The following is a 27,473-nucleotide window of genomic DNA, read 5'->3' as shown; positions in this document are numbered from 1 at the left end:
ATAAATTATCATAATCTGGAGAAAAAAGAAAGAAGTGATGCAGATAACTGGATAGAAAGAGGCGGAGGAAGAGGAAGAGAAAGATTAGCATTGGAAAAAGTGGAAAAAAAAGAGGCTTGAGTAACTGAGGAACCTGCTGACATAACCATCTGTTACTGGCTATCCACTGTGGGGCACTGTATGTGTGTGTGGCGATCAATCGCGGCTGCATTATGTGTCTGCGCTCTGAGGTTTGTCAGATGGTGGCGGTGGTGCTGGGAGCAGATGTACGTTTACCAGGCCGCCTCAGAGAGCGTGATAAAAGAGAGATGAGGAGACGTGCGAAAAAGCATCAGTCTTTCATAAGCCTCACAGCGGCCATCTTACTAACCCTCCACTTGTAGCTCAAGGGAAGGTCCAGATAGCCCTGTACGCTGTGATTTATTGATGGCTAGTTGTATCTTACAGGCCAACATATGACAAGGGAAAAGACAATTAGACCGTGAAGAGACAAGTGAGATCAGGGCTGGAAACCGAAAGATTGCTGGTTGAGTAATATGTTTTTCAATGGCTGATATGGAGGCGTAGAGAGCAGGGTGACCAATATTTACACTTACAATGACAAACTACATAGAATTGCGAAAAATAACTGAAACATGAGACAATTTCTTAAAAGCTTTTGACAAAGCTGGTGGCATAACTGATACGAGGCAGAAATACCAAATCTTTTAATTCGCCAAGCTGATTAATCGACCAATTGACATTAAATTAGCAGTTATTTGGTTCTTTCACATGCATTCTTCCATTGATACCAATGTATCAATAATCGACAGTGTAAACTGATATGTAAATGTATGACTGTTATGAGCCAGACTTGTTAGTGAATCCAAACACACAGTGTAGTCCAAATTACTCTAATGCTGGGTTTAGACTACACAGTGTTTTTGTCTGTTACGACACCGTATCAGATTATGCGATTTTGACTGCTAAGTTCTTGTCGTGTCATTGAGAAGAAACATGTCAGACTATACGTTACTTCCCGACCAATCATCACTTGCCGTCTTTAACGATGTGCGTGATGTCATAGAGAAGGTGGAACTAGGGACTGACTTCCAGAAACAAGAGTGTAAACACTACCGAAGCACTGTGTTAGCTTAATGCTAATTCCAGTATCAGGCTGCTGAAGCATCTCCGCTATTGTTCACCAGCATTTATCTTTTTTCACTCTGTCATGGTAGACCCTTGAGGAAACATTATAAACTCAGGAGTATTGTTGCCATAACTCCATGAACCTTTCCTCCATCGCATAATTTCACCTAGCAGCACCAATACCATCATCTCGTTTCGCCATGTTTGAAAGCTGTGTACGGGAAGAGCGTCTGTGCTCATATTGGTCAACTCCCCAGATGTGACAAAATAATAAAAAAATGAAACATGCTAGTTTTTCTGTCGTGACCTAGTGAAGCATTAGAGACGTGGCGTTGGCTGTTGTTCCCTATGACACACTATACAAGATGAAACAATCGATTCTTGCATTCCATTGTCGTTTACAAATCACCACAACACCCTACATCAAACCGATCGTGCCAAAATCGGGTTGAGATCATGTAGTCTGAACCAGGCATTAGGAGCAGTTCAAATGAAAACTTCTCATTAAATATTAAAATCAAAAGCAGTATTGTTTTTTTAAAAATAAAATAATGAAATATGTTACGACCATTTTTTGTTTTAGTATTATTTAATACGGTGGTTCTCAACCAGGAGGCCTCAGCAAACTGCCAGGGGGGCCCAATAAGTCTTAAAATGATTTTAATTGAATTATATAAAAGCAATGAAAATGTTAACACAAACACTAAAAATAAAGATTAAAATGACATCATATGTGGGGTTTATTTATTTCTACTACAACAGAAGTACTAACATGCTGAGAGCTAGGATTGCCCCTGTAACTTTTACGTGGAAAAGGAAAACAGGAAAGTCATGAAAAATACACATCTCTTACTTGGCGATAAAGAATATATTGCATTCAGTATGACTGTGAACCGCTTCCATATTGAAAGACAGAGATAAACAAAATGAAAAAATAAAAAAAGCATGCAAAACTCTCTGAGCCTCGCCTACACAAACGAGTTCGAGGACAAGTCGGTTCTTCCGAGGCCTAGTCCAAGGCCAACAGCAGCATCCGTTTCCCCATGGCCTGATTTCTACACAAACAAACACCGATTCGCATGTTTAAACTAGCATTGAAGCGGGCGGCTCGGTAATGACCGTACAGCCGCCCTATTATTCGGAGACACAGAGGAACCTCAAAGGCCTGCTCCAGCTCCCACTTCTCTAATATGCATCAGAGAACTCTTTTGTTCGGACCAGCGCAAAGGCTTATTGTAAATATCAATCCGCTGAATACAATGCTAAACGCCGGGAGGGGGGGGGGGGGAATGGTGAGAAAGGATAAAGAAAAAAGGGGAGATATTTCCCATCATGCTCACGTCTCAATACGAAAACACTTAAAAAGAGCAGGGCTTGAGGACTTAGAGAGCAGTACCTATGCTCTGAAAGCCTTACATAATAAAGCTATAATGACACTGCTGTGAGCTCAAAGTGAAATAATGGAAACCATTTCAAAGGGAAATAAATCCCTTCCTTAAATGCCTCTGTTTATCATCTTCACTGATGTATGGCTTTTGATATTTATATGGTTTCTTCTCCATGTGAGAAGGCCTCTTGGTAGACTGCATCGTCTTGATTTTTTTCCTTGGGCTGGTGGTGTAGTGGTTAAGGCTCAAGGCCCGCAACTGGAAGTTTCAGGTTCAAACAATGCATATTTCTTGATTTCTTCCTCAAAAGTATTAAAATAATCATTGAATGGAGCGTTCAGGAAGTGGAATTGTTATGAGAAATTGGAACCAGAATTGTTAAATTCCTAAAGATTTCATTCCTTAACCACTGTGTGCCTGATAACAATAGCAACTATTTCACAAAGATATAAAGCAAAATCAGAATGTTTAGATCTGCCAGTGAATATCTGGTTTAATATCTACTTGAAAAAATTCTAAATACCTGATCCCATAAAATTCGCAAACCTTGGTGATTAGTTCTTCCTTAAAAGCATTCTTTATTCCAGCCCAATACCTTGTAAGTATGACTGTTTCTTGGTAGACTAATCAAAACCTGCACCCAGACTCCTGAAGTTGTGTAGCAGCCAATCAGACTGGAACCGACATTTTTCAGTCGATTCTTGCTACTTTATATGCAATATACATCGTAACATATCATGGGCTGTCGATGGATGTGCTGTCTGAGGCTGAGAATATCACCACTGTGCCCTTGAGCAGGGCACTTAACCCTAGGTTGCTCCAGGGGGATTTGTCACTGTAATAAGTTGATGGTTCATGTCATTCAATGGCGACACTCTGTGAATGTCACATAAACAAACTCCACCACAAACAAAAATTGTAATCCAAGCTGTTTAAACCAGATCCAACATTATCATACAATGGCACAAAGACAAACAATTCAGCATGGATTAGTATTCAGAAAACTGAGAAGGATGGAAATATTTATTAGAAACTATAGAAGTGTGAAATACCCTAAAAAGAAAAAGAAGTGTGTTTAATTGCACTGAATGTGCACTTGTAGTGTACTTCAAATCTTAAATAGCATATTTAAAAAAAAAAGTGTACTCAGATATTATATTAAATAAATAAAATGCCACTTAAGAGTAAATAGATAAACCCTTGAGTACATTTTTAGTAGACATTGTAATAATGTAGACATTGTAATAATGCCAAATTGAAAGTAGGGCTATATTTTAAATTCTGTTTTAATATTTAGTCATGCTTTATTGAAGTAACATACTAAAGCACATGTTAAGTACTTGATTATCATTTTTTTTAAAGCCTGGATAGCTTTTTAGTCATTCTATATATATTAAATGTATTAAATTGCAGCTTCATAATTTCACATGTTTAATTAGATATACGTTTAAATACATGACATACATGCTTCAATAGAAATTACATTATACTGTAGTATACTTTAGATTACCACAAATGATGTCAGTACATTCAACAGTACACTAACCAGATTTCAAAGACATTAAAAGTAATTATGAAATTATTTATAAAAATGTTCTTAAGTACCATTTAAGTGGGTCAAAACACTAAAAGGTCAGCTAACTGAATTTAATATACACTAAGACGTTTTAATTTAATATCAATTAACATGCAATTAAGTGTCTGAAAACATTACATTCAGTTAACACCTGAGTATATTCGTTAGTATACTTTTTCATAATAAGTACACATTTTAAAAGTATGCTTCTTTTACACAAGGGTATGTATGAAAAGATTGATAAACATATGTATGTAAATAATCACACAGGCATGCAAACACGCACACACACACGTTGTGCTTTCATGTTTTATGGGGACTTTCGATAGACAATGATTTTTATACTGTATGAACTGTATATTCAATCCCCTTACACCAGGGTTCACCAATCTCGGTCCTGGAGGGCCGCTGTCCTGCAGAGTTTAGCTCCAACCAGCTCCAACACACCTGTTTGAAAGTTTCTAGTATGCCTAGTGAGACCTTGATTAGCTGGTTCAGGTGTGTTTAATTGGGGTTGGAGCTAAACTCTGCAGGACAGCGGCCCTCCAGGACCGAGATTGGTGAACACTGCCTTACACTAACCCTACCCCTAAACCTACCCATCACAGAAAACCTTCTGCATTTTTACATTCTCAAAAAACATCACTTAGTCTGATTTATTTGCTGTTTTTCTCATGGGGGCCAAAAAAGATCCCCACATGGACAAGGATTTCGGATACATCTTTGTTGGGAAATTTTGTCCTCATTATGTACGGTTTATCTGGACCACGCACGCACGCACGCACGCACACACACACACACACACACACACACACACACACAGGCAGATTATCCTACCACAACAGGGGCAATAATGAGAAGTGAGTGGAACGCTGTGTGCCTAATTACTGTCCTCAGTAATTAGCAATAAGCTGCCGCTGTTTTCTTGACCAGAAGAACTGGGTGTGCACACGTAAGTGTATGTGTGGTATCTCCACACCATGGAAAACAGCAGATGTATTCACACGTCCTGATAATTTGTGTTAATGAATTTGTTTTTAAGCTATGAACTCATAACTAAGTCATCCTGGGTGGCACAATTGAACCACATCTCAGGTTGAAATTTCAGAGAAAGTCTTACAACAAAGAGATCCGGTTTGATCTTGATCTCCATGAATAGGGAATTTCGATACTGCATCAGGATGTGTGTGTGCATGAGACAGGATCTTCAGCTGTGGCGTATCTGTTCACACTGACCCTAATGAACAACCCTTCTCCTCTCTCACACTCTCTCCTTCTTTCGCCACATGTCTGTAGTCTGTCGTCTCACGGAAGGGCCAATTAGGCTGGTGTGTGGGAAGAGGAAGCACATGACAGGGACAAAGCCAAACACTTTACTCTCAATTACTCTCCTTCAACAGGCACACACTGACTTCACACACACACATCCTCAATCACTACACATACTAATGTAGCACCTGTGCATAAACATGTTCAACTACAGACTTATGTGAGTCTAGGAGAATCAAAGCAACATGCTGAATATACCTGTAGCAACTTTAAAAGCCTTACTTTTAACTTTTATTTATAATTCTTACTATTATTTTATATTCTCGCTTATTACTATTTTTTTTTCCTCTTTACACTACCATTCAAAAGTTTAGGTTCAGAGTAAGATTTTTTCTTTGAGAGAGAGAGAGAGAAACTAATACTTTTATTTAGCAAAGGATGCATTAAATTGATCAATAGTGACAGTAAAGACATTTATAATGTTACAAAAGATTTCTATTTCAAATAAATTATCTTTTGAACGTTATATTCTTTAAAAAAATATTAGTTTCCACAACAATATTAAGCAGCACAACCTCAAATCAGCATATTAGAATGCTTTCTGAAGGATCATGTGACACTGAAGACTGGAGTAATGATGATGAAAATTACGGAAATAAATGATTACAAAAAAAGAAAAAAGAAAAAATGTTGTTGTAATCATATATTACAATATTATTGTTTTTATTTTTGATAAAAAAAAAAAAAAAAATGCAGACTTGGTTAGAATAAAATACTTCTTTAAATAACATTAAAAAATCTTAAATAACCCAATCTTTTTATTTGTAGCCTATACAGTTTTTTATTCTATATTTTCGTTTTTTTGACCATTTTCAAAATAATTGGTATTAAAAAGCGGCACAAAAGCTGGTGCTACTACACACTGCACCTTTAAATCCTCTGTGGTTGACAGTGTTACTACTGCATTGTGGGTGCTCACCATCATCATCCTCTGGCGGGCCGTCGTATGACTTGTCGATTGCTGCGCGGAAGCTCTCGTTGCAGCCACGCCCTCTAACCATGTGTGGGCGGGGCCTGTGGAAGGGCAGCAGCTCGTTCCTCTTGGCCTCTGTCATGGCAGTCTGCAGACTCTCTAGAGAGCTGGACTTCTTAAGGCCTAGCGTGGGTCCCAACTCCACACCACCGCTCACTAAGACAGAACAAAGAGGAAAAATAAAAACACATAATGACAATTCAACAGCCTGCCAAAAATGCCTTTCCTTTTCATTCTTAACATCTTCTTCACAAATTTCTGCAATCAATTCAGGCCAAATTAAATGTTTTCAGATCATCTTAGTGTTTGGTGTGCCATTTCTGCATCATGTAAATTTGATAATAAAGAAATTTAAGATTAAAGTTGAAAATCTCTCATTGAATCGATATTCCTGGCAAAAATAATAGTATTTAAGCGAAACTGACAGCTTTTGTGGCATGATGCTATTACTACAAGAAAAGAATCAACCCTTATTTCTAATATATATATATATATATATATATATATATATATTAGACAATTATACAAATAATAATATATATATATATATATATATATATATATATTTTTTTTTTTTAAAGGGTCAAGGTTACGGTAGGGTACTTACAAACAGTAAATTAGGTAACTATTTAGAGGATTTAAATGCGAGATTTGCAAATTAAGTGTTTTTATACAATTATAAACACTTAACTTATTTGTAAAAACATGTGCATTACTTCAGCTGTAAAGGTGGTTATTTTTATTTAATTATTTTATTTACAGGGTTAAAGGGTTTTAGGTTTTATGGTGTTGTAAAACTAGATTTATAACTTCACAGACAGAACATTAGTGATATATATTTTACATCTTGTGGCTGTACTATTGAACATTGTTGTGGTAATCAACATTTTGCCACAAATGTTGTCAATTGAGCTTAACTTGTACTAAACCTGAAATATTCCTTTAACTTCCACTGAAAGCATGACATTTAAAATATAACTGTCTGTGATGAAACCATTGTACTATTTATATAGTACATTGCAACTGGTTTACTTTTTTTGCATTTCTTTACATACTACTTGCATACTTTTTCTTATTTCTGCAAAGGCATGACATGTGAACAGCAAAGCGCCTTTACATTTTTTGCAAAACCAAACCTAAACTTAACTAAAGCTTTACAACTACATTCTGCTGCCTAGCAATCACTGGTATTAGGAAATGTTAATAGTTCTTTGTGAAACGCTAGCTCATTTGTTTCAGTGATTTGATTGCTAATCAAAGATGGTGGGTCAATAGAGACTACTGGAGCGTTTCCCAAATGCATTCTGAGAAGAAGACAAAGCAAAACGTTAATAATGTTTGAAGTGCCAAAGGTGGATCTTTATAAGACCGAGCATGTATGTGAGTGTATGTGTGTTTGTGAGTGTGTGTGATTGTAAACACTCTCTCTCCTCTAATGAAAATGACTTTTTAAACATGCGTCTCCACAGGGAATGATGGATGAAGGCTCAACCCTGGGACTCGTTTCTCCATCAATCAGAAGCACCTTCCCTATCTCTCTATCTCCCTGCTTTCCAACTCTGCATACCTCCATCCTTCCTTTCGTCGACCCCACCCTTCTCGATACGTCTCCTACACCCAGAATCATTAGCTAAAGCGCTGCAGCTCCTAGAATGCATTCATGAATCAGGAAATCATCGTATCGACAGGTGGTGCGCCTCACTGGAATTCCAATCAGCCTGGCCTGCTGCCGGCACCGGCCCCCCTTTTTGTTTGGCTAATGGTCGTTTAAATGAAAGTGGAAGTGGGATCAGTCGTTTAATCTGTGTGGCCTCCAAACTGCCAGAGAAGGCCAGACGAGATGAGCCCAGCCCGGCCCAGCTGCATGCTTTCGGCTCTCAGGATTATGACACAGGAGAAATTTATGCACATATAATTTGAGATGTGGGAGAGAGAGAGAGAGAGAGAGAGAGAGAGAGATGAGGAATGGCATGCTTAGAGATAGGGAGGGTGGACATAAATGAGGACACAGCTGGATGAGAAAGTCTCCATGTAACATTACAACAGATGACAAACTTTGAAGTTTGACAAGAAATTAAAGTCCATGAAAAGATGACAAAGGATTATATGTGGATATACATGTGACACACTATGGATGGATGGATGGGATTTTTTACCGCTTTTGAAAAGTAATTTCTGCTCACCAAGGCTGTATTTTATAGTATAGTATACTATACATATTATAGTAATTGAAAATAGCTGTTTTCTATTTTAATAAATGTATATGTTGTGATGGTGAACCTGAATTTTCAGCAGTCATTACTCCAGACTACTTACAAAAACTTTAAATAAATAAATAAAAAGCTACCCCAAACTTTTGAAAGGTAGTGTATGTGTTTAATTAATATGTGTGTTAATTAATTAATTCTTTTTTTTTTTTTTTTTTGAATCTTTAGAATCCATCACACTTCACAACATGCTGGTATTAACGTCAAGTGGGAACTTATGAATCTGCATGTGTTGGCCGGAAGCAATGTTTCATAGTTATAAAGGTTTAAACTATTAATATTCTTCTCACAAGCAATAATCATTTTGCTTCAAAAGCCATTGACTCATTAGCTTGGCTAGTATGTTTTACCATTGTGCTTGTTTTGTGTGGTATTTAAAGCGTCAACTTTGGAGGTCCCATACACTTACATTATATGGACTTTCTAAAAATCTTCAGTTGTGTTCATCTGAAGAAGGAAAGTCATATTCATCTGGGGTGGCATGAGAGTGAGTCAATGAGAGAGAATTTTAATTTTTGGATAGAGTATACCTTCAGTTGTGAGAATGAGCACTAAGAACGGGCCACAGCCCTGACGACTTGAATTACTTTGAAAGAGCAAGTTTTACTTATCAAGGGCTAATCCTCAAGTTTAACCAGAAAAGACCGAAGCAAACCACTCTTAAATTGGACTTTCAAGCACAAGGCAGTGGTGGATCATAGGGAAATGTTCATTAGCAGCAGTACGGAGCGTCAGGGAGTGGGAGAGTTCGCTGCAGCTGAGCTCCAGTCCAGACTCTGGATTTGTGCGAGAGAAGGTTTATAAATAGCAGGCCGCTGATGTACCAGCCAGCGTGACTGAAACGTTCTCTGTACGAGCACAGTTAGTGTCACAAACGTAATTACTTCTGTCCCACGGCCTGCTGATGGAATTAAGCAGCTTTTGAGAGGTCTTCTCTTTAGAGGACTCCAAAACTTTTTGCTTGGAGGAGAAGAGTTTAAATATGTGTCTCGGGATACTAGCGTGCTTTAATCAGACCCACGTACACGCTGAAAAAATAAAATAAAATCATTAGAATACATAATAATGATGTGGGGGTGTTTTTACGACAACCTCTGTAATCCTTTTTTTTTTTTTTAAGTGAAGTATTAGTGATAAAATGTGAACATATCTTGAGCTTGTGTTAACCATAGACCTTATTTTAGGCATTTAACCAAAAACCCCTTCAAAAACCACATTGACTTTGGGACAATGAAAGCGGATGCGCAAAATTGCTCATTTATTTTAGAGTTTTAAGACTCATTCCTGCAGCAAATAACTGCCCTGAGGCATTGACAAGATGGCCGCCAAGTGAACTAACTTTGGCTGCTTCCGAAAGCTTTATATATTTTAACCCATCTGTCATGGAATCAAAAGCACAGGATTATGGGATTTCACAGGCATGGATACATCAATAGACACTTTTCCACCGTCGGGCTGAATGGTTCTAATTGCGCAACCGTCCCATTCCGTGCTGATCCAGACCAGCTGGTACAGTTACGGTTACATTTTCCAGTCAGGGGCTAATAACACCCGCTCTTTGGAATGTAATACAAAAGCATCAGTCGTTGCCTTGGTAACACAAGAGTTTACAGATTAAATGAGATGTATAGCGACCACGTTATGGAGGATGATCAGATATTTATTTTAATTATATTATTATTTGGGGTTTACGTCACTTAAACAGAGCGATTAGCAAGCTACAGAGAATCTGGTAGCCAGGAAACAGACAAGTGACCAATTCTGAGTTGCGACGTCACTTCACGGATTCTACCAGAACATGTTTAGCGCGGTTAGACAACAGTGCAGAGAATTCTGGGCCGAGAACGGTTTGTAACCGTGCCGTACCAGGCTCAAGTGGAAACACAACTGGAACCGCCCCTTGACATCCTAAGAACTGTTCGGCCCGACGGTGGAAAAGCGGCTAAAAGCTGATCTGATAAAGGTATGCCAGTAGACAGGATGTGACACAATCACTGGATTAGGATGTGCCTTGTCGCCTTCCTACCTCCGTATGCTAGCCTGGTTAAAACCAGACCATTCTCAGTAGTAACTGAGTTATAGTCTGGCAAAGCTTCATTAATAACTAATTTCCAAAGGGAATTAGTCCGTTGGTAACTAATCACCAACGGACGTCGCTCAAATGCCTCTGGGCGCAATTGGATAGACCTAAAACCAATCAGAGCGATCGTCATCGTGTAAAGCCATATGCTGCGTCCCAATTCGCCTAAGTTACACTACGCCATAAAAGTATGTACTTTTTTTTGTGAAGAAAAGGTATTTACTTTTGAATGTGTAGCAAAAAAGTAGGCAAGCTTTGGGACATACTACATACTACTACGTCATCTTTAACGGTCGCGTGCATCCTGTCACGTAAACTGCCCTGTCAATCATCTTGTCACAGTTAAAATCCTCTATTAAATCTAATTTAATTTCCTACCATTTCGGAGAGAAATGTAGTAGCACGTTCATCTGCCAGTGGGTCTTTCATGGAGACTGTCCTCATGTGTTTGCAATTTGAATATAATAATGCATTTAAAAGTTGGTGCGCTTCACCAACGGACGTCGCTCAAATGCCTCTGGATATTGGATAGACCTAAAACCAATCAGAGCGATCGTCATTGTGTAAAGCCCGCCCCAACGTTTCTGATTGGTGCCGCGATTTCGACGGATTAGAAATGGGCTTGAATGAGCTCTTTGCCAGACTACTTGCAGAGCAAATCTAAATTTGCCGGAAGTTGTCTGGGTTTTCCCAGGCTATCCGTATGCAGCATTTTTCAAACATATTTAACAGACACTATAAAGAGAGATATGTGGAGTGAATCATTTGATAGGTCAGCCATCTTAGTGTAATGCGTGTTTTCCTGTCACACTCAGAAACACTTACTCTCGGTTCATAAGTGCAGTGTTCAGGAAGCAGCTTTTTGTGAGTTATACTCCTACCGAGTCTGTCAATCAAACTCAATGGTGTATTCAAGCAGGAAGAGAGGATAGAGACACATATGCCAGTTACAGTTCAGACACACTCGGACATCCTACACAGACTGTAAACCCCATTCTCCTCCCCACCGGATGGCATTAATCACTACAGTGCAGGTATTAAAAACCTGTAATCCTGGGCTGTTATGATATTTTCGCAGCGAGAGATGTATGGCTTTGATAATTGCCTACGGCAGACCTTTAAAGGCATCTCATAATTACGGATCACCTTTATTGGGTTAGTGTGTGCAAGGGGGTCGCCGGCTCTCGGAGACTGATGGTTGTGGGCGGAGGGGTCTGTCACTTTTTGAGTGCAGGGTGATGGATGGTCACTTGCACTGGTAACCAGCACACACCATTAAACCTCACCCTCATACCAGCACGAGACAGAGAAACCCTCCCAGCCAGAGCTTTCATCTTATTTTGATGTAATAAAGATTGTATCGATCAATCAGAAACTCATTATGAGCTCGATCACTGTAGGCAGGGCTGGTTTTGAATGTGTGAGTGTGAATGTCGGCCCCCACAGATCTAAGAGTGTGAGCTGAGCTGACTGAATGTTTCACGAACAGGACTCAACCAGGGGGCGGGACCCAATAGGGGGCCTAAAAAAATAAAATAAAATAAAAACTTAAAAGGGGGCCTCAAGATGACTTAAAGTCATCATTAAATGATTTAAAGTCCCCCTGTAGTCAATAATTGTATCCCTTCAAACTCATCTTTGATCACCAAAATGACATATTTAAATGTGTTTTCCTGTGAAAATTTGTTCTTCATGCCTTAAAATAGCTTGAATGTAACTATACACCCTGCTTCATTTAGTATACGGAGATTCATGAATATGCTACTTAGCCCCGCCTCCACTCACTCACAATCATATGTATTACTTAAGGGTAATACATATGATTAGCCTTGAGTATGTTATCAAACAGCTAATAATGTGTTGCTAATGTTACACAAACCATGTTCCTGTTCGCCATCTAAGAGTCAGACAGCTGCCTTCTAACAATCAGCATCCTTAGGAACGCTTTGAACAACTCAGAACTTCAGTGGAGAAAGGCATATAGTTCATCATAACAGCAAAAATATACCGGGATAACCTGGCTTCTCTTGAGACTCCCTTGCTTCATGGAATAGTAATGATATGCTAAAGCCCGCCCGCACGTTGACGTGATTGGTTACAAGGTAGTTTGTGAAGTAAGAAACACCAGCGATTTTTAAACCGCCTTTTTGAGACTGCATTTTGTTTTTGAAAGAAATTATTTTACTCAGCAAGGACACATTGATTAAAAGTGACAGTAAAGACATTTATAATGTTACAAAATTCAGAAAAATTTGTTCTTTTGAATTTTCCGTATAACATATAATCCAAAAAAAAAAAAAAATGTAACAGTTGCCACAAAAATATTAAACAGCACAACTGTTATCAACATTGATGTTTCAAATGTTTCTTGAGCTTGCTGCTATTAGAAAAAGCTGCTATTTATTCACATATTAGAATTATTTCTGAAGGATCATGTGACACTGAAGAGTAATGATGCTGAAAATTCAGCTTAGCCATCACAGGAAAAAAATACATTTTAAAATGTATTAACATAGAAAACTGTCATTTTAAATTGCGATAATATTTCACAACATTACTGTTTTTCTACATTATTTTGGATACAATAAATGCAGCCTTGGTGAACCTAAGAAACATTAAAAAACTTTTGAAAGGTGGTGCATACTAGTTCTAGTCTGCCAAGCTCTAAAATACTTTATCGGGTAGAAATTGTGAGTAACAAATATTTTCATAAATCCTCATCCCTAATCCTTATCCAGCAAATCACAAACAACTGGAGAAACAATGGGGCTTTTGAATATTGTTGTGGACAATAGGGAGCCTTTTAAAGTTTTAAAGTAAAATATTAATTAAAACGAGATACACATTTAAGTTTACTAAATACAAATTCTTAACTTGAAACTCTAAATATGTCATTAATCAATGATTCACCAGCAGACACATCCAGATTCAAAATAAAGTTTAAGTGTCTGACTCTTATAGTGACTAACAAATTGTTGCTGGTCTATTTGCGATCTTTTCAGTCAAAGTCTAGATCAACAATCACATGTACACACAACACTGCAGCACCTTTACAATCAACTGTGACTAACAGAGACGAATGAATAAAAGTTACACACCAGAAGAAGTGACTTCATCGTTTATCTGGATGCGTCTAAATTCATCCAAGTACACCTGGGAAAATACACTAACACACACAGAGAAACAAACAGATGGCTTTCTACAGCGTAAATTAATCTATCAATTCCAATCAGTGAAATATGGCAGCTTTCAACTTGAATCAACAACAAACTCCCTCTCAATCGTGTACAGAGATTAGCGTGCGGGCACACTCAAATGAGACAGAGAGAGAGAACAGTGTGGCATCAGGGCTCTCAACAGGCCAGCGCTTGGCAGTCACTTGTATGTTTTCAAAGTCAAAATTACACAAGAGACAATGAGCAGCACAGTCTGCACTCACCACAGCCAAACTTCAGAGGATTTATGCACAAACAGGGTACAACGCTCGCATTTAGCCACATTTTCTCAAGGCTTCCTGCAAACATTTTCGGAAAGAACTATTTTTATGAAAATGTACATCTGTCCTTTTTATTGCTTATTTTTGACAGTGTAGGTCAAATATGTCCCTCGCATCATCATACACCACCGTTTAAAAGTTTAGTGACTAAGATGTATTTATCTGTATATATATATATATATATATATATATATTTGTATATATATGTATATATATATATATTTGTATATATTTGTATATATATATATATATATATATATATATTTTATGATACAAAAGATTTCCATTTCAAATAAATTCTGTTCTTTTGAACTTTCGATTAATCAAGGAATCCTGAAAAAGTATCATGGTTTTCACAAAACTAATAAGCAGCAAATCAGCATATTAGAATGATTTCTGAAGGATCATGTGACACTGAAGACTGAAAATTCAGCTTTGCCATTACAGGAATAAATTACATTTGAATATATTTTTGAATAGAAAATTTCAGAATATATTTTCACTGTGTTTTTACTGTATTTTTGATCAAATGCGAGCATAAAGACTTGGTGAGCATAAGGGACTTCTTGTAAAAACATTACAAAATGCGTACCAACCCTAAACTTTTGAACGATAGTGTATATGAGATGAGACCGTCTCTCTCTCTCTCTCTCTCTCTCTCTCGAAAACATGGAGATTTGTCAGGTTTTGTATTTATTCGATCGAGCAAAGGGTTGTTAGAAGATAGACAAGTGTTTTACAGTTTGTAATGCTTTGACTTGAATTGCTTACATTGGGTCTCTGAAACACACTAAAATGCTCCAGTTGACACACACACACACGCATAGGGTTGCAAAGGGGCGGAAAATTTCCTGTAAATTTCCGGAAAGTTTCCAGTAAATTTCCATGGGAACTTAAGCTGGGGAATTTTGGAAATATTCATTACCACGGCAACCGCTTGCGCGTCCACTCTGAAAGTAACTGTACACATAAGAGACGGATAGATACATTATTTAAGGTTATTTCTATTCGTTAGAATATTGATATATGAACTTGTTGTCAAGTAAGCCTCGTTGCGAGCTCTCTAAACTTTCAGTGTGCTGCACTGCTCTAGTTGACTTCTGCACCTTCCCCTCCGAAAATATCACGTCAATTTTGAAAACGTAATTCCTTTTGTGGATCCTCTTGGTAATTCTTCATGTTTCTTTGACAAATATCAGTGTCTCAGTATCACGCACGCTGCACGTGAGTTAACCGCCTACTTATTTACATGTCGCGGTATACACAGAATAAAAAAAATCTGTTACGTTGACATTTTCTTCCACGGTATCGATATATACCGTCATACCGCCCAGCCCTACTTATGTGGTAAAGTTATGCTAGCTTATTTAGCATCTAACTTATCAGCTTGCTATCTACTAGATGAATACATTTGTATGTGATATTTGCAATTTAAACATTTAATAAATATATTTCCCCATAATATCATCAAAACTTACTTCACTTTGTTTAGTCCACAGGCTCAAATGTGTGCCTTCAATAGTCTTGTGCTTTGGGCTTCTGTACATGTGATGGAGGCATGCACAGTGCCAGTAGGGTGTGTGGTCTCAATAGCCATGCAGTAAGCAGTGTGCTATGTGCATGTGATTGAGGATTGGCATGGATATTCAAGTGTATTTGAATGGCATCTGTTTGTTTTAGTCAAGATTATGCTAAAATATACTTTCCTCAACTATATTTAAGTTCCCTATGAAGAGCCAACCCTCAACTTTGAAAATTCCCAGTTTATTCCCGTTTATTCCCATAAATTCCTGTTAATTCCCTTAAATTCCTATTAATTCCCATGGAAAGTTTCCATCTTTGAAAATTCCCAGAATTTTGCAACCCTACACACGCACACACAAAGACAGAGAAGATCTGCTCTGGAAGAATATACCTGTTGGAAAGAAACAGAGAGATGTAAAAGCCTGATGTTTGTTAAAGAGGGGGTTCTGGAACCATCCCAGCTCCTGACTGAGTGATATATGGAGAGAGGGAAACCACTCGATGAGAGAGAGAGAGAGAGAGAGAGAGAGAGAGAAAGAGAGAGAGAGAGAGAGAGAGAGAGAGAGAGAGAGAGAGAGAGAGAGAGAGAGAGAGAGAGATTTGTTATAGACAGTAAGCATTTATCTGTCTCTCAAACAAAGAGAGTGTGTGTGTGTGCGCGTGTGTCTGTGAGTGAGTGAAAGAAAGAAAACTCCTGACTCAGTCTTTAAGCATTTGGAGGTGAGAAGACACAAACACACACAGTTTGAAAGCGCTTTTTCAGCACACATGCCTTAAATCCATTTACAATACTGTGTAATTGTATTCAGTGGTTCTCAACCGGATTTTCTGACATTATTGGGCATTTAGCGGCAAGAAAAACTAAAAACAAAACAACCATTGAAACTTTTTATGTATTTTATAAAGATCTTCTGACTCGCACTTATATTTTTAGGATCTATGTGTGCTGTAAAATGTAGATAATTCCCAAGAATGCAGGACAAATCATGTTTACCCTGGTATAAATGTTATACATATAAATAATTGCATTATATTATGTATATTCAGCATTCTTTAAATCTCCCTGCTGTCCACAGACCTTCTTGACAAATTATTTTGGGTCATGGCCAACTTGAGAACCACTACTCTCAAAAATCAAAACAAACCAAAACAAAAAATATGAAAAACGAATGCAATCTTCCACACGTAGATACATCATCAGCAGAGACAACATCTGAAACTATCTCCTCCATCTGCGATACAAATGATGACACACTTGTGCACACAGCCTGCGTCAAGCTTTCATTTTTGCCAATTTAATTCCAGTAAATTTCCTGGTCTGTTTCTGCTTATGTTCTTGGCATAACGGTTAAAACCTCAGACAGATATCCAGTGTTTTTCCAATGGATCTGCGAAGAAAAACAAAAGCAAGGAAACGCATCTGCGAGCTCCCCGCTCGGGTCTTGTCAGCGATTTTCAGTTTGCTGTGAGATGAATGACTGCATAAAACAAGCTGTTTAATGCTAAATGATTTACGACAAACCTCTCAAACACGCTTAGTGCTACAGGTTCAAAGACGCTGATAGCTGCATAAATATTGACAAACTGACCAATCACGGTTTAGAAAAACGATTTGTCCAATCATATCGCTCTTCTCAATGTTGGGTTTTCCCAAAACTACACACAAACTTATCAAATTGCAAACAATATTTACTTTGTTTGATGTTGGATGCCTAGAATTCATCAAATTAGAATCAACATTTACTCCTGAAGGCAGGAGGTTTGGCACAACAGCCTGTGTTATTTGAGCATGACAGCACTTTCTGCATACAGTATGTAAATCATTAGCAGAAAGAGAAAGCAGATTCAGTAAGCGAGAACACAGTACGTCTGGTTTTAATTTCTATTGTCTGTCTGACAGCCTCATTTGGGCCTTACTGCACACTATTGCTTGACACCAGTTGCATTTTACACATCTGAAGATGATCAGAAGACAAGGGTAACTGTTCGTTAAGACTCCATTTACAATGCAGGGACACAAAACACTGGAGTTCAAAAATATATAAGATGTTAAAACTCCATACCATTTGTTTAGAGAGAGTGGAATCATATTTTCACTGGTTTCTGACTGGTGCGGTGTGTGACCTTCCATGTCTCAGCGAGGGTCTGGATGAGTGGGGAGTTTTGAGTGGTTTAGCCCTAAGCTCTTCAGACAGAGATGGATGAGGAGTCAAACTCACAGGCGCAAATATTCTGTTTAGTGTTGCCTTGAGCAGGTGCTGGATATTACTTTGATACACACCGCTGTGCAATAGAAACTCCTGGTCTCAGGCCTGGTCCTGAACATTTACACTTTTTTTTTTATTTCTCAGAGAGACAGAGAGAGAGATTGAATTATATTAGAATTTTTAATGAGCCACATATCTTCTTTAAAGGAGTAGTTTATCCAAAAATTAAACTCCTCATTTACTGTATCTATCCGCCATGCCAGGTTTGAGGTTTGACGCCAAACGGCATTGGCTCATGTTTCGTAAACGAACGCAAGTTTGAACACGCGCAATGCAAATGACATCTGATTGCTAAGACGTTGAAGACTATCAATAAATAAAGACTAAAATTCGAGTCTATTCCTCAAATACACAGTGAGAATATTTTGTGCTTGTCCTTTAGTTAGGATTTTTTCCCCCTACATACGAATGGTCAATTTTAGCAATTAATTTATAGACCTGCATATATATATATAATTTATTTTTTTATTTTTTTATTTTTTTTCTTAAAATATTTATGAAAAATTGCAACAAGTTGGAAATTATACAGTTATAGTGTCATTCCATAAATTTAGAAACACACTTAATAGTTTCAAGATGTTCTTACTGATTCTTTCAAGATTCATTTCATGCTGAATAACAACAATTTCTTGGTTTGCAGAAGTATAAACTTGTCTTTCATCACAACTGCTTCAGATGGCATACATTTTGCAAACTCTGCGTGAGACACATCATGCCTTGGCTTCATTTCTCCAGCATATTAAAAATCATAAGAAAGTGAACAGTATCTGACATTCAAATTTTCTAAACAAAGTGTTCCCTGGTTTTGGCAAAGGAGGAGTTTTCCATGACTGGAAAGGAAAGTTGGAGTGTTTGTTCTGGGCCAAAGGCTGCTGTGGTATTGGGGTGTGGAGGGACCTGTGGTTTCTGTATTCAGGCCAAAGTAGAAGGAGAATAGGTTTCCCAGGGTGCTTTGCTCTTACATTATGTTCTCCCTGTACTTCTGGAAAAAGACTTCATCATCACACACACACACACATACACACACACACACACACACACACATGCATAGTCTGCTAATAGAAAGCAAGACTCTGCTACAGCGCTCAAGAGCTGAGGCTTTAAAGAGAAAGAAATCTCATGCTCCTCCTCCTCACTCTTTCATCTGCACTTCAGTGCAATTAAGGAGGAAGGAGAAGGAGGAATGAAGAGGCTACTCAAAGGAAGTGAATTCAACTACCCTCATACACTCAGACACAGACAGAGAGAGATGGGGAGAGAAACTGTGTTTGAGGGAGAAAAGGAGAGCTGGTGTCTAGGGAAATATACAAAAACCTGCCAGTCTTGTATATATGGACTTATCTCTCTATGATATGGACTTTAAAATGTGTGAAAATTTACCTCAAAAGTGACTGATTCGGGACTCTCTTCATAGGCATAAACTCCACATAGAATACAAAAATTGCACAAGAGACTCAACTCAGAATTTGCTATGCTAATAGTCAGATTCGGTAATAAATATCAAAACAGACAAACAGCAACAAAATGCATTTATCAGTAAACAAATGGCGAAATTTTGCAGGCAAAAAGGTCCGTTGTAAATTATGCAACGATGTTTGAGGCACTGTTCACAAAAAAGTAATTTTCTAAATAAGCAGCTTTATGTTGGTCAATGCAACAAATTTGATTGACCCAATTTCGAATTTGAACGAAATCTGTGTGTGGAAAGATATTCGCTCTTACAAGATATTCCCGATTGCGTGGATTGCTATTGAAACAACTGGATTTCGCCCAAGGTTGAAAAATGGTAAATATGACTGCACCTTTAGAATTTGGCCAAAATGACATTCTGTAGCAGTACGCTCTAGATTCACTGGAAAGTAACCAGTTCAAGTTTGGTTATTGCTGGACCACCGTAATGGATACGGGATCATATTGGCTACCATCCTATATGTTATTATAGAATTTTGGCACTGAATAAGCACAGGGAATCAAAACTTGTGAAGAGAAAACGTTCTCCTTATTGTGTTGGACTGTGTCCTGCATCTGGTGGCTGGATGCAGATTATTGCCTTGAGCTGCTTGGCCAGAGAGAATTATGGGAGCTCTCGGAGCAGGAGGTGTAACACAATTTTGATGGGAATTGGATTCTGAGGCTAGGAATCACGTGTGGGTGGGACCACGGCTGCCAAGAGAGGCTGGGGCACAAAAAGAGGGAGGGAATATGAGGAGTGATGGGGAGAGAGCACAACGTGAGAGAAAGCAGGAAGGAGAATGGGAACCCAGTGCCGAGAAGGTTTTAGGGAGATTAAAAGCCCAGAGCGAGGGGCTCTTAAGACCATCCTGCTAATTAAATATGTCAAAGCTCATAAAGACGCATTGGGGCCTTTTCCCAGAGCCAAGCTTTACCAAACCCACCTAGTCAGCAAAGCCTTCACATCTTGTCAATAAACATTAGTCTGGGCATCAGTAAAACATCCACAAAATGGATTGGTTTATTAAACGTATTACCAATCCCTTTTTTACTACAGTCTCTCTACAGAAAAAATGAGCCAAAAGAGAGTCAATACTCAAAACTACAGGGGAAACTCACACCGCAAGACAACAGCACATACACGTATAGATAGGGCAAGGAACCCAGAGAAATCCGCAAAACCAGAGGCCACTGTAGACTGTGGTGACATATTCAACTGGCAGGCATGTAAGCTGTATTGAATTCAACTCGGAAAGTCTGAACACTACTTTGAAAGTAATAGAACATCACTTGATGTCCCAATTCCAACTTGGAAGCTCAGGCCGAAATCTGACTTGATAAAAAAATACTGATTTAAAGGGTGTGTTCACACTTCTTGTTCGGTTCGCTTGGTTTCTTTGGTCCGGACCAAAAAAACAAAACATTTAGTCCTGGTCCGCTTGGCGTTCAGATTGGCATTTTTAACACCGAATCTAAAGATACAGAACCTAAAGGCATAGGGACACATTCACAACCTGACTTGTCGGCTTTTAAAGGTGGAGTCAGCTTTGGAGTCAGCGGAATGGTTATATTACTTATTTCGGGTTGAATGGTGGTGGTTTCGCACCCCCCTGGTGCCCGAGAGCGGAAAAAACTCACTTGCAACTTTGGGCCAGGAAGTATCGCGTGATATCAGGTCTTGCGATGTAACGAATTGCTTGACGGCACTGCACACGTACACGCCCCCATTCAAGCACCGGCTAGCTATAAGCAAAGGGCAACGATAGATTGAGTTATGGCTGAGCCTGTAAAAAAGAAGCAGAAAGCTAGGAAATCTTTGTCGGAGGACCAACGAAAGAGGAAACGGGAGACTGACCGAGCAAGAAGTCAGACTCGAGTAAATATTCGGCTTTTTCAGAATGGGGAGAACTGAGAGAAACAGAAGCCTGCAAAACGGATGCTGACCTGGCCTTCTTGCTGTTGCACTTGCAAGTATCTTTGGAATAAACTGTGTTTAATATTTAAATTTCAAGTAATTGTGACCTCATGATGTTTGCTATTGTCTGTAAAGGTTTTTATTATGATCGCTGTCTGTTGCGGGCTTACTAGTACACTAGATACTATAACTTTGATGTTAGCATTGTCATTAGCAAACACGTTTGATTTCTGTAGTTGTTTGGCCGTTCCTCTGTTGGTTTTATTTGTGTAACTTACACTTTTATTTTATGTCACTAAGTCAACGCGTCTGATAATAGGCAATAAACATGTTGCACATATCATGATCGAGCTAGAAACATTCTGATGTTTTCTTAGACAAGCAAAGGTAAATCGTCATTCTACCAGATGAACTTATAGACCTTGCTAATATAACTTTAGACAAATATTAGCCTCCGATATATATTTTTTTTATGCTCATGCCCATTCTCCCAAAAACAAACAAACACGAAAGCAGTAGTTCGCCTTGTTCATATCGTTCGTTCCCGGTAAAAATACTAGTATGCATGACAACACAATAAAAAAAAATAATAATCGCCATCAGTTGGAAAGAAAATATTGCTTTACTTGTCTCTGTAGACATAACTGGTTTTGAAATAGCCGGTTCCTCTGCTCAGCTGGGTTGCTCGTGGCAAGGGGGGAGGGACAACAGTTCGTTTTTACGACAGAGTGTTTGAAAGCATTTACTACCAGACACTAGGGGGAGCTTCGTAGAGAAAAAAACACTCAGGCTTGCCTGGTGTCCCTTTAAAATAAATGTGTTCGCTGGATGTGAGTAGCCTGCATATGATTGTGTTTTGACCAGCTGATAACTAGTGAAGTGCTTATAAAATGTGGGAAGGAGTCAAAACAGCAGCAGGAATCCCTCCGTCACACACACAAATGAAGATCTGCTGCGAGGAGACGCGGTTTGGATGCCTGTACAGAACTGTGATGGGAAATATCGCGAATATGACAAGAAAAAACAGGTATGCATGAGCATTCTGTCTTTTTTTAGGGTCTCATCTTCCTGTTTTTGGTTCGTTTACCTTTCTTTGGTCCGAGTTGCATTCATACATCATTCGAACCACACCAGAGTTCATTTGAAAGCGGACCGAGACCCATCTTTTTTGCGGTCTCTGTCAGCTTGTTTGGTGCGCACCAGGGTTCAGATGGCAGTGTTCACGCTTATTCAAATGAACCGCACTAACATAGCAATCGCACCAGGGTTTGTTTTAATCAAACCAAAAATGCCAAGTGTGAACACACCCAAAAAGAGCATGTGCTGTATCGTACATGTACTCTATTCAATACTATTTAAAACTTTTCCCATAATCTACTGCTAACGAAATTTAAACCGCAAAAAATATTTTTTTTTCATGTTTTACTCAACAAAATACATCAGTAATACCCCACTCTTGATTTTCTTTTAAGTTTGTATGTCTTAAAAAAGTTGGTTGCTCACAAGTGGCTAAATGAGACTACATGGGTTGTCTGGGACATTAAACATCATCACAGCAAACAGGTAAACTCATCTACTCACTAGTCCGCTTTTATAGCCAGTGACCATTTACATAACGGTCCGTTATGTAACCCCTGGTTGCATTTATACTCGCAATCTTGCAAATTACTCAAAACTTTCCAACTTTCACATTTTAAATAAAGACCGAAAGTTTAGTGGTAGTGATGTTGAAGTTCTGCGATCGTGGTGTAGTTTTTTTTTTTTAATTATTATTTACTTCAGACGGTGGGACATTTTACAGTCGGAAGCTGAAGATATCAAGTAGGAATGTCCCACATCTGACTTTGAATGAAACAGCTTATAGCCTCTTAACAGGTCAGAGGTCACATGTGTCCTCTGTGGGAGACTTATATTAGAATGATGCTCTCCCAAAATACAGTCTGAATGAGGATAGATTGAGAAAGAAAGATGAGAGCGGAAAGTCCCCAGGCTCAATATCATCTCGCTCATTTCACTGTAACAGTGCTCAGCCCAGAGGTGAAGGTCACACAATGGAGGAAGAGTGGGAGGGTGTGGAAAAGAGCAGTGAGGGATGAAGGGAGTAGACATCAGGAGGTAGTGAGCATCTGGTGGAAACATGTTCCATCGTCTCATGGGCCACACACACACACACACACACACACACACACACACACACGTATGGTCCACTTACTGGACTGTCTCCATCTAGTGAGCTGCCAACCTAGAAAGCATGTTGGGCATACCACTCACTCCTAAATAGCACTATGAGACCCGAAAATGCTGCCTAGAAAGTTTCACTTGGTTTTGAGGCCTTCGTGGTCTCATTAAAAAACACACTATAACAAACTAATGTTCACTGGCTTACAATAAGTTTCACTATGTCAGCGAGACCTCCTGGACAAAGATTGTAATGGATTTTCTTTAAAGGAGAGGCAGTGTTTGTGATGTTTCACCACCATTCAAACGGAGCTTCAGGCAGTACACATGGTGGAGTGAAAGAATCAAGATGTTATGTATGAAACCCTTCGGTCTCTCCCTATGCACATCACTCTCTCTGCTTTCCAGACCCACATGGCCTGCATGCTCTCTACAGGGGTCTACATGCGGCCCTCAGGGGCCAATCCATCAGACACAAGCACAAAGGGAACAAGTCTATCAGCAGGGCACTGGAGTCAGACCGGACACAGCTGTGGGCATGAGTGTGCAAGTCCACTCTGATTCAAAGCAAGTGAGAGTGCATTCATTACCTGACTTCTGACAAAGCATACATGCTGCTTTCATCTACCATGGTGGGAGACAGATGCACTCTGGGAATAAGTGGCCTCCTCACTCAAGTTACATTTTAATTGCTACTGATAATTAGGGCTGGGAACAGATCTTATTAAGAGCAGTTCCTTTTTTATCGAACAAGATTTATAACATTTAAGACAAGATGATGTTCTTAAAATGTCTTTGTGATTCCACTGTGAGCAAAACAAAACAAAACAATTATAAATAAAATATGCTCTACTGATAAGTCGTCTTCGACTGCTACAGCTGGGGTATATCTCAGATACAAGGGTTGAATCTGTGTATGTGTGTGTGGGGTTGATGCATACGTGTGTATGCGTGTGGGCAGCATATGCTCTTTCCACACCTGGCGGGAGTGAAGATTGCTTACATCAGGAGAAAAAAAAAACACTGCACCCTCTTTATTTCCATACACTTGTAAACAAAGTAAAACCACACAACCACAGGGCATGCTATTCATTTCAAGTATTACCACAGGGCAGAGAGAGAGAGAGAGAGAGAGAGAGAGAGAGAGAGAGAGAGAGAGAGAGAGAGAGAGAGAGAGAGAGAGAGAGAGAGAGAGAGAGAGAGAGAGAGAGAGAGAGAGAGAGAGAGACCTGTCTGTCGCTAATAACTTTTGCTCTCAAGTTCTAACCACAATACCCATTTAAAGCCAAGACAGATATCAGTGCAGTCAATCTAGCATCAGCACTGTTCGCATAGCCGCTGCATGCGGCCAACTTTAGAGCTAACATAAAACTCCACACATTCAGCACTCATTCAAACTAACATTATATTGAAAATAAATCATAAATGAAACTCCAACACCCTAAAAATCCATCCAAATCACTAAAAGAGGGAGAGAAAGAGACATGATGGCTTTGGAGAGCATGTATGGTTTACATTAGCCGACTAGTTTCTGTTCCAACCCTGCTACCCCAGAAGTGACTTGTGTACGCGTCCAAATACAAATACTGGGGCAGGAAATTGGCAGAGATTTACAGTAATTATTGAGAGCTGGGCTATAGGGGTTTGGGCCCTGTGACAAATATGATATGATGTTAAATTGAGGCAAGCGATAGCGGCAGAGGCACGGGTAATCCACAGAAAAAGGATTTGAAGGGAGAGAGGCAAACGCAGACGAGCTAGCAGAGGCCTAGCACACAGTAATAGGTTTTCATTACATTGCAATCTCTTTTAAATAATCCTATTCATTTTTCATGAGGTCAATTTTTCCCAGCAGACGAGAGATAGAAGGCCAAATACGGCTCTCAGAGGGCTGTGATCCGTCATGTGATGACAGATTGCACAAGCTTAAAAAAGCTAGCTTGAAAACTGCTTGTGTAGACACACAAACAGACAAACACAAACTTCACATACTAGATGCGCTCAGAGATTTGGATGCATCAGGGTCTCAGTGAAAGGAAAGGATTTAGACATTTAAGAAGAACAAAAGCAAATTGTGGCAAATCAATCAGAAAAGGGGTGGAGGGATAATTATTTCTTAATTTTCTGTTTCAAATGTGTGAAAGCTTATTGACTCAGCAGCAACTATAACTTGAAGATGTTGTGTGTGTTTGCTGGCACCAGCGATTCTGGGTTTGAAACAATGTGCTATTGTGTGTAAAAATTGGCTTATCTTTTGTCCTGACTACAATGATGTGCAGGGAGCTTTAGCCAATCAGCTTACAGAAACCAATGTCACGTCCCACAAAATGTAAGTTTTCACACAAATACAATTTTTGACTGAAATGTTTCTCTCTCTCTGAGAGATATATTGTTTGGAAAGGATATTGTTTCAGAAGCATTCAGATACATTTACAATAAATGTCTAGTGAAAAAAAAAAAAAAAAAAAGGACTTACCCAAGTCAAAAGATCCTGATATTCTAGTTTTATACACCATATGATAATAGTCACAAGGGTCAAAAGGATTGGTTATACCAATATGTCATCAACCAAGTCACAATAGTAAATTAATAAGTCAAATTAAAGGTATAGTTCACCAAAAAATATAAATACTGTCTTCATTTACTCAACTTCATGTTGTTCCAAACCTGTATGACTGTTTCTTCTGCAGAACATAACAAAATAATTTGAAAAATGTCATGAGGGTGAGTAAATGATGACATCATTTTCATTTTTGGGTGAACAATCATGTCCGAAGCACAAAAGGTGTGGGACGACATATGTCAAGTGTGATTTTAGACCAATAGGATTTCAGTGGGTGGAGCTACCGAGCACAACAGCAGAAACAGAAACCTGAGCCATCAACAAAATGCAGCAAATGCCACTGATAAAGTATGAAGGTGAAAATAAAGACTGCCTGTTGTCTAGCCAAAGTGTATAACACAAGCGAAACACTTGAATTATGAATGAGAACTGTACCATCTGAAGTGCATTGTACAATGTCCATCCCTTAAACAATTATTTCCTGTTTTTCTGTTCGGCTCATTCCTAAAACAGAATGGGGATAATAGTGTTTTCCAGCTTTACAAATCTAATTCTGATTTCCAGAGAGAGGGGTAAAACAATACAAAATAGGTCAATGAATAATGCTTCTCAGGAAAGACACTCACTGATCGAGCAAAATGTATTCCTACTCTGCTGGTGAGAACAAAAGCTCAGGAGAATAACACACTTTGGCCTTGGACCTCCACACGAAGATGAAAGGCAAGCATTTAGGACAGTTTCTGATCAAAAGAAGCCGGGAATAAAGGACTCTGAGTGGAAGTATTCATCTTGAAGTGCAATTGTACGCGAACATGGGGATGAAGCATTTTCTCTGGAGAGGCTGGCATTAGGTTTATGCGAGAAACGCAGTTATGCTAGTACCTAATTTACACAGTTCGCTCACTGCAGCGGTTATTCAGACTGAGCTATTTCTTTGTGTTTTTGTCTATAGAATGATCAAATATATAAGCATTTAGGTAATAGGGTTGGGAATCAGCAGTGGGTTCCTGATTTGATTCAGACCCATACGTTCTTGATTCAATTTGTTTCGATGTAGATTTTACTGCAAAACGGGAACTATACAAATCATTTTTAACAAAAAAGCTCAAACATCCACCAAAGCAAAGCATACATAAAAAACAAAAATGTGATCTTGGAAAGATCTTGGGATTTTAGAAAACAATATCAGAGCATTAAGGCGAGACACTACAGGTGAATAGGGTAAAATTTTAAAATAATAGATATCACCATGAAACTTCCTCAGTTGATTACTTACACAAGTATATATATATATAAAAATGTATTACAAGTTTTAGAAATGTTTATGTTTAATTATG

The 27,473-nt window shown here is 38.7% G+C and overlaps 1 protein-coding gene across 3 annotated transcripts in view; it reads right to left on the bottom strand.

The window, feature by feature from the left end:
• Positions 1–27,473, bottom strand: part of pard3bb (par-3 family cell polarity regulator beta b) — a 325,627-nt gene that overhangs the window by 109,238 nt on the left and 188,916 nt on the right. For all 3 annotated transcript variants that reach the window (XM_084121943.1, XM_084121945.1, XM_084121944.1), the window contains exon 17: positions 6,341–6,550. In XM_084121943.1, the coding sequence (XP_083978069.1) occupies positions 6,341–6,550 (210 nt within the window). The remainder of the gene's footprint in view (positions 1–6,340; positions 6,551–27,473) is intronic.

This window comes from Abramis brama (genome assembly GCF_963993115.1).
Source record: "Abramis brama genome assembly, chromosome: 8".
Taxonomy (NCBI): Eukaryota; Metazoa; Chordata; class Actinopteri; order Cypriniformes; family Leuciscidae; genus Abramis; species Abramis brama.
The sequence above is the reverse complement of the archived record's forward strand: the minus strand, read 5'-3'. Positions and strand labels throughout refer to the sequence as shown.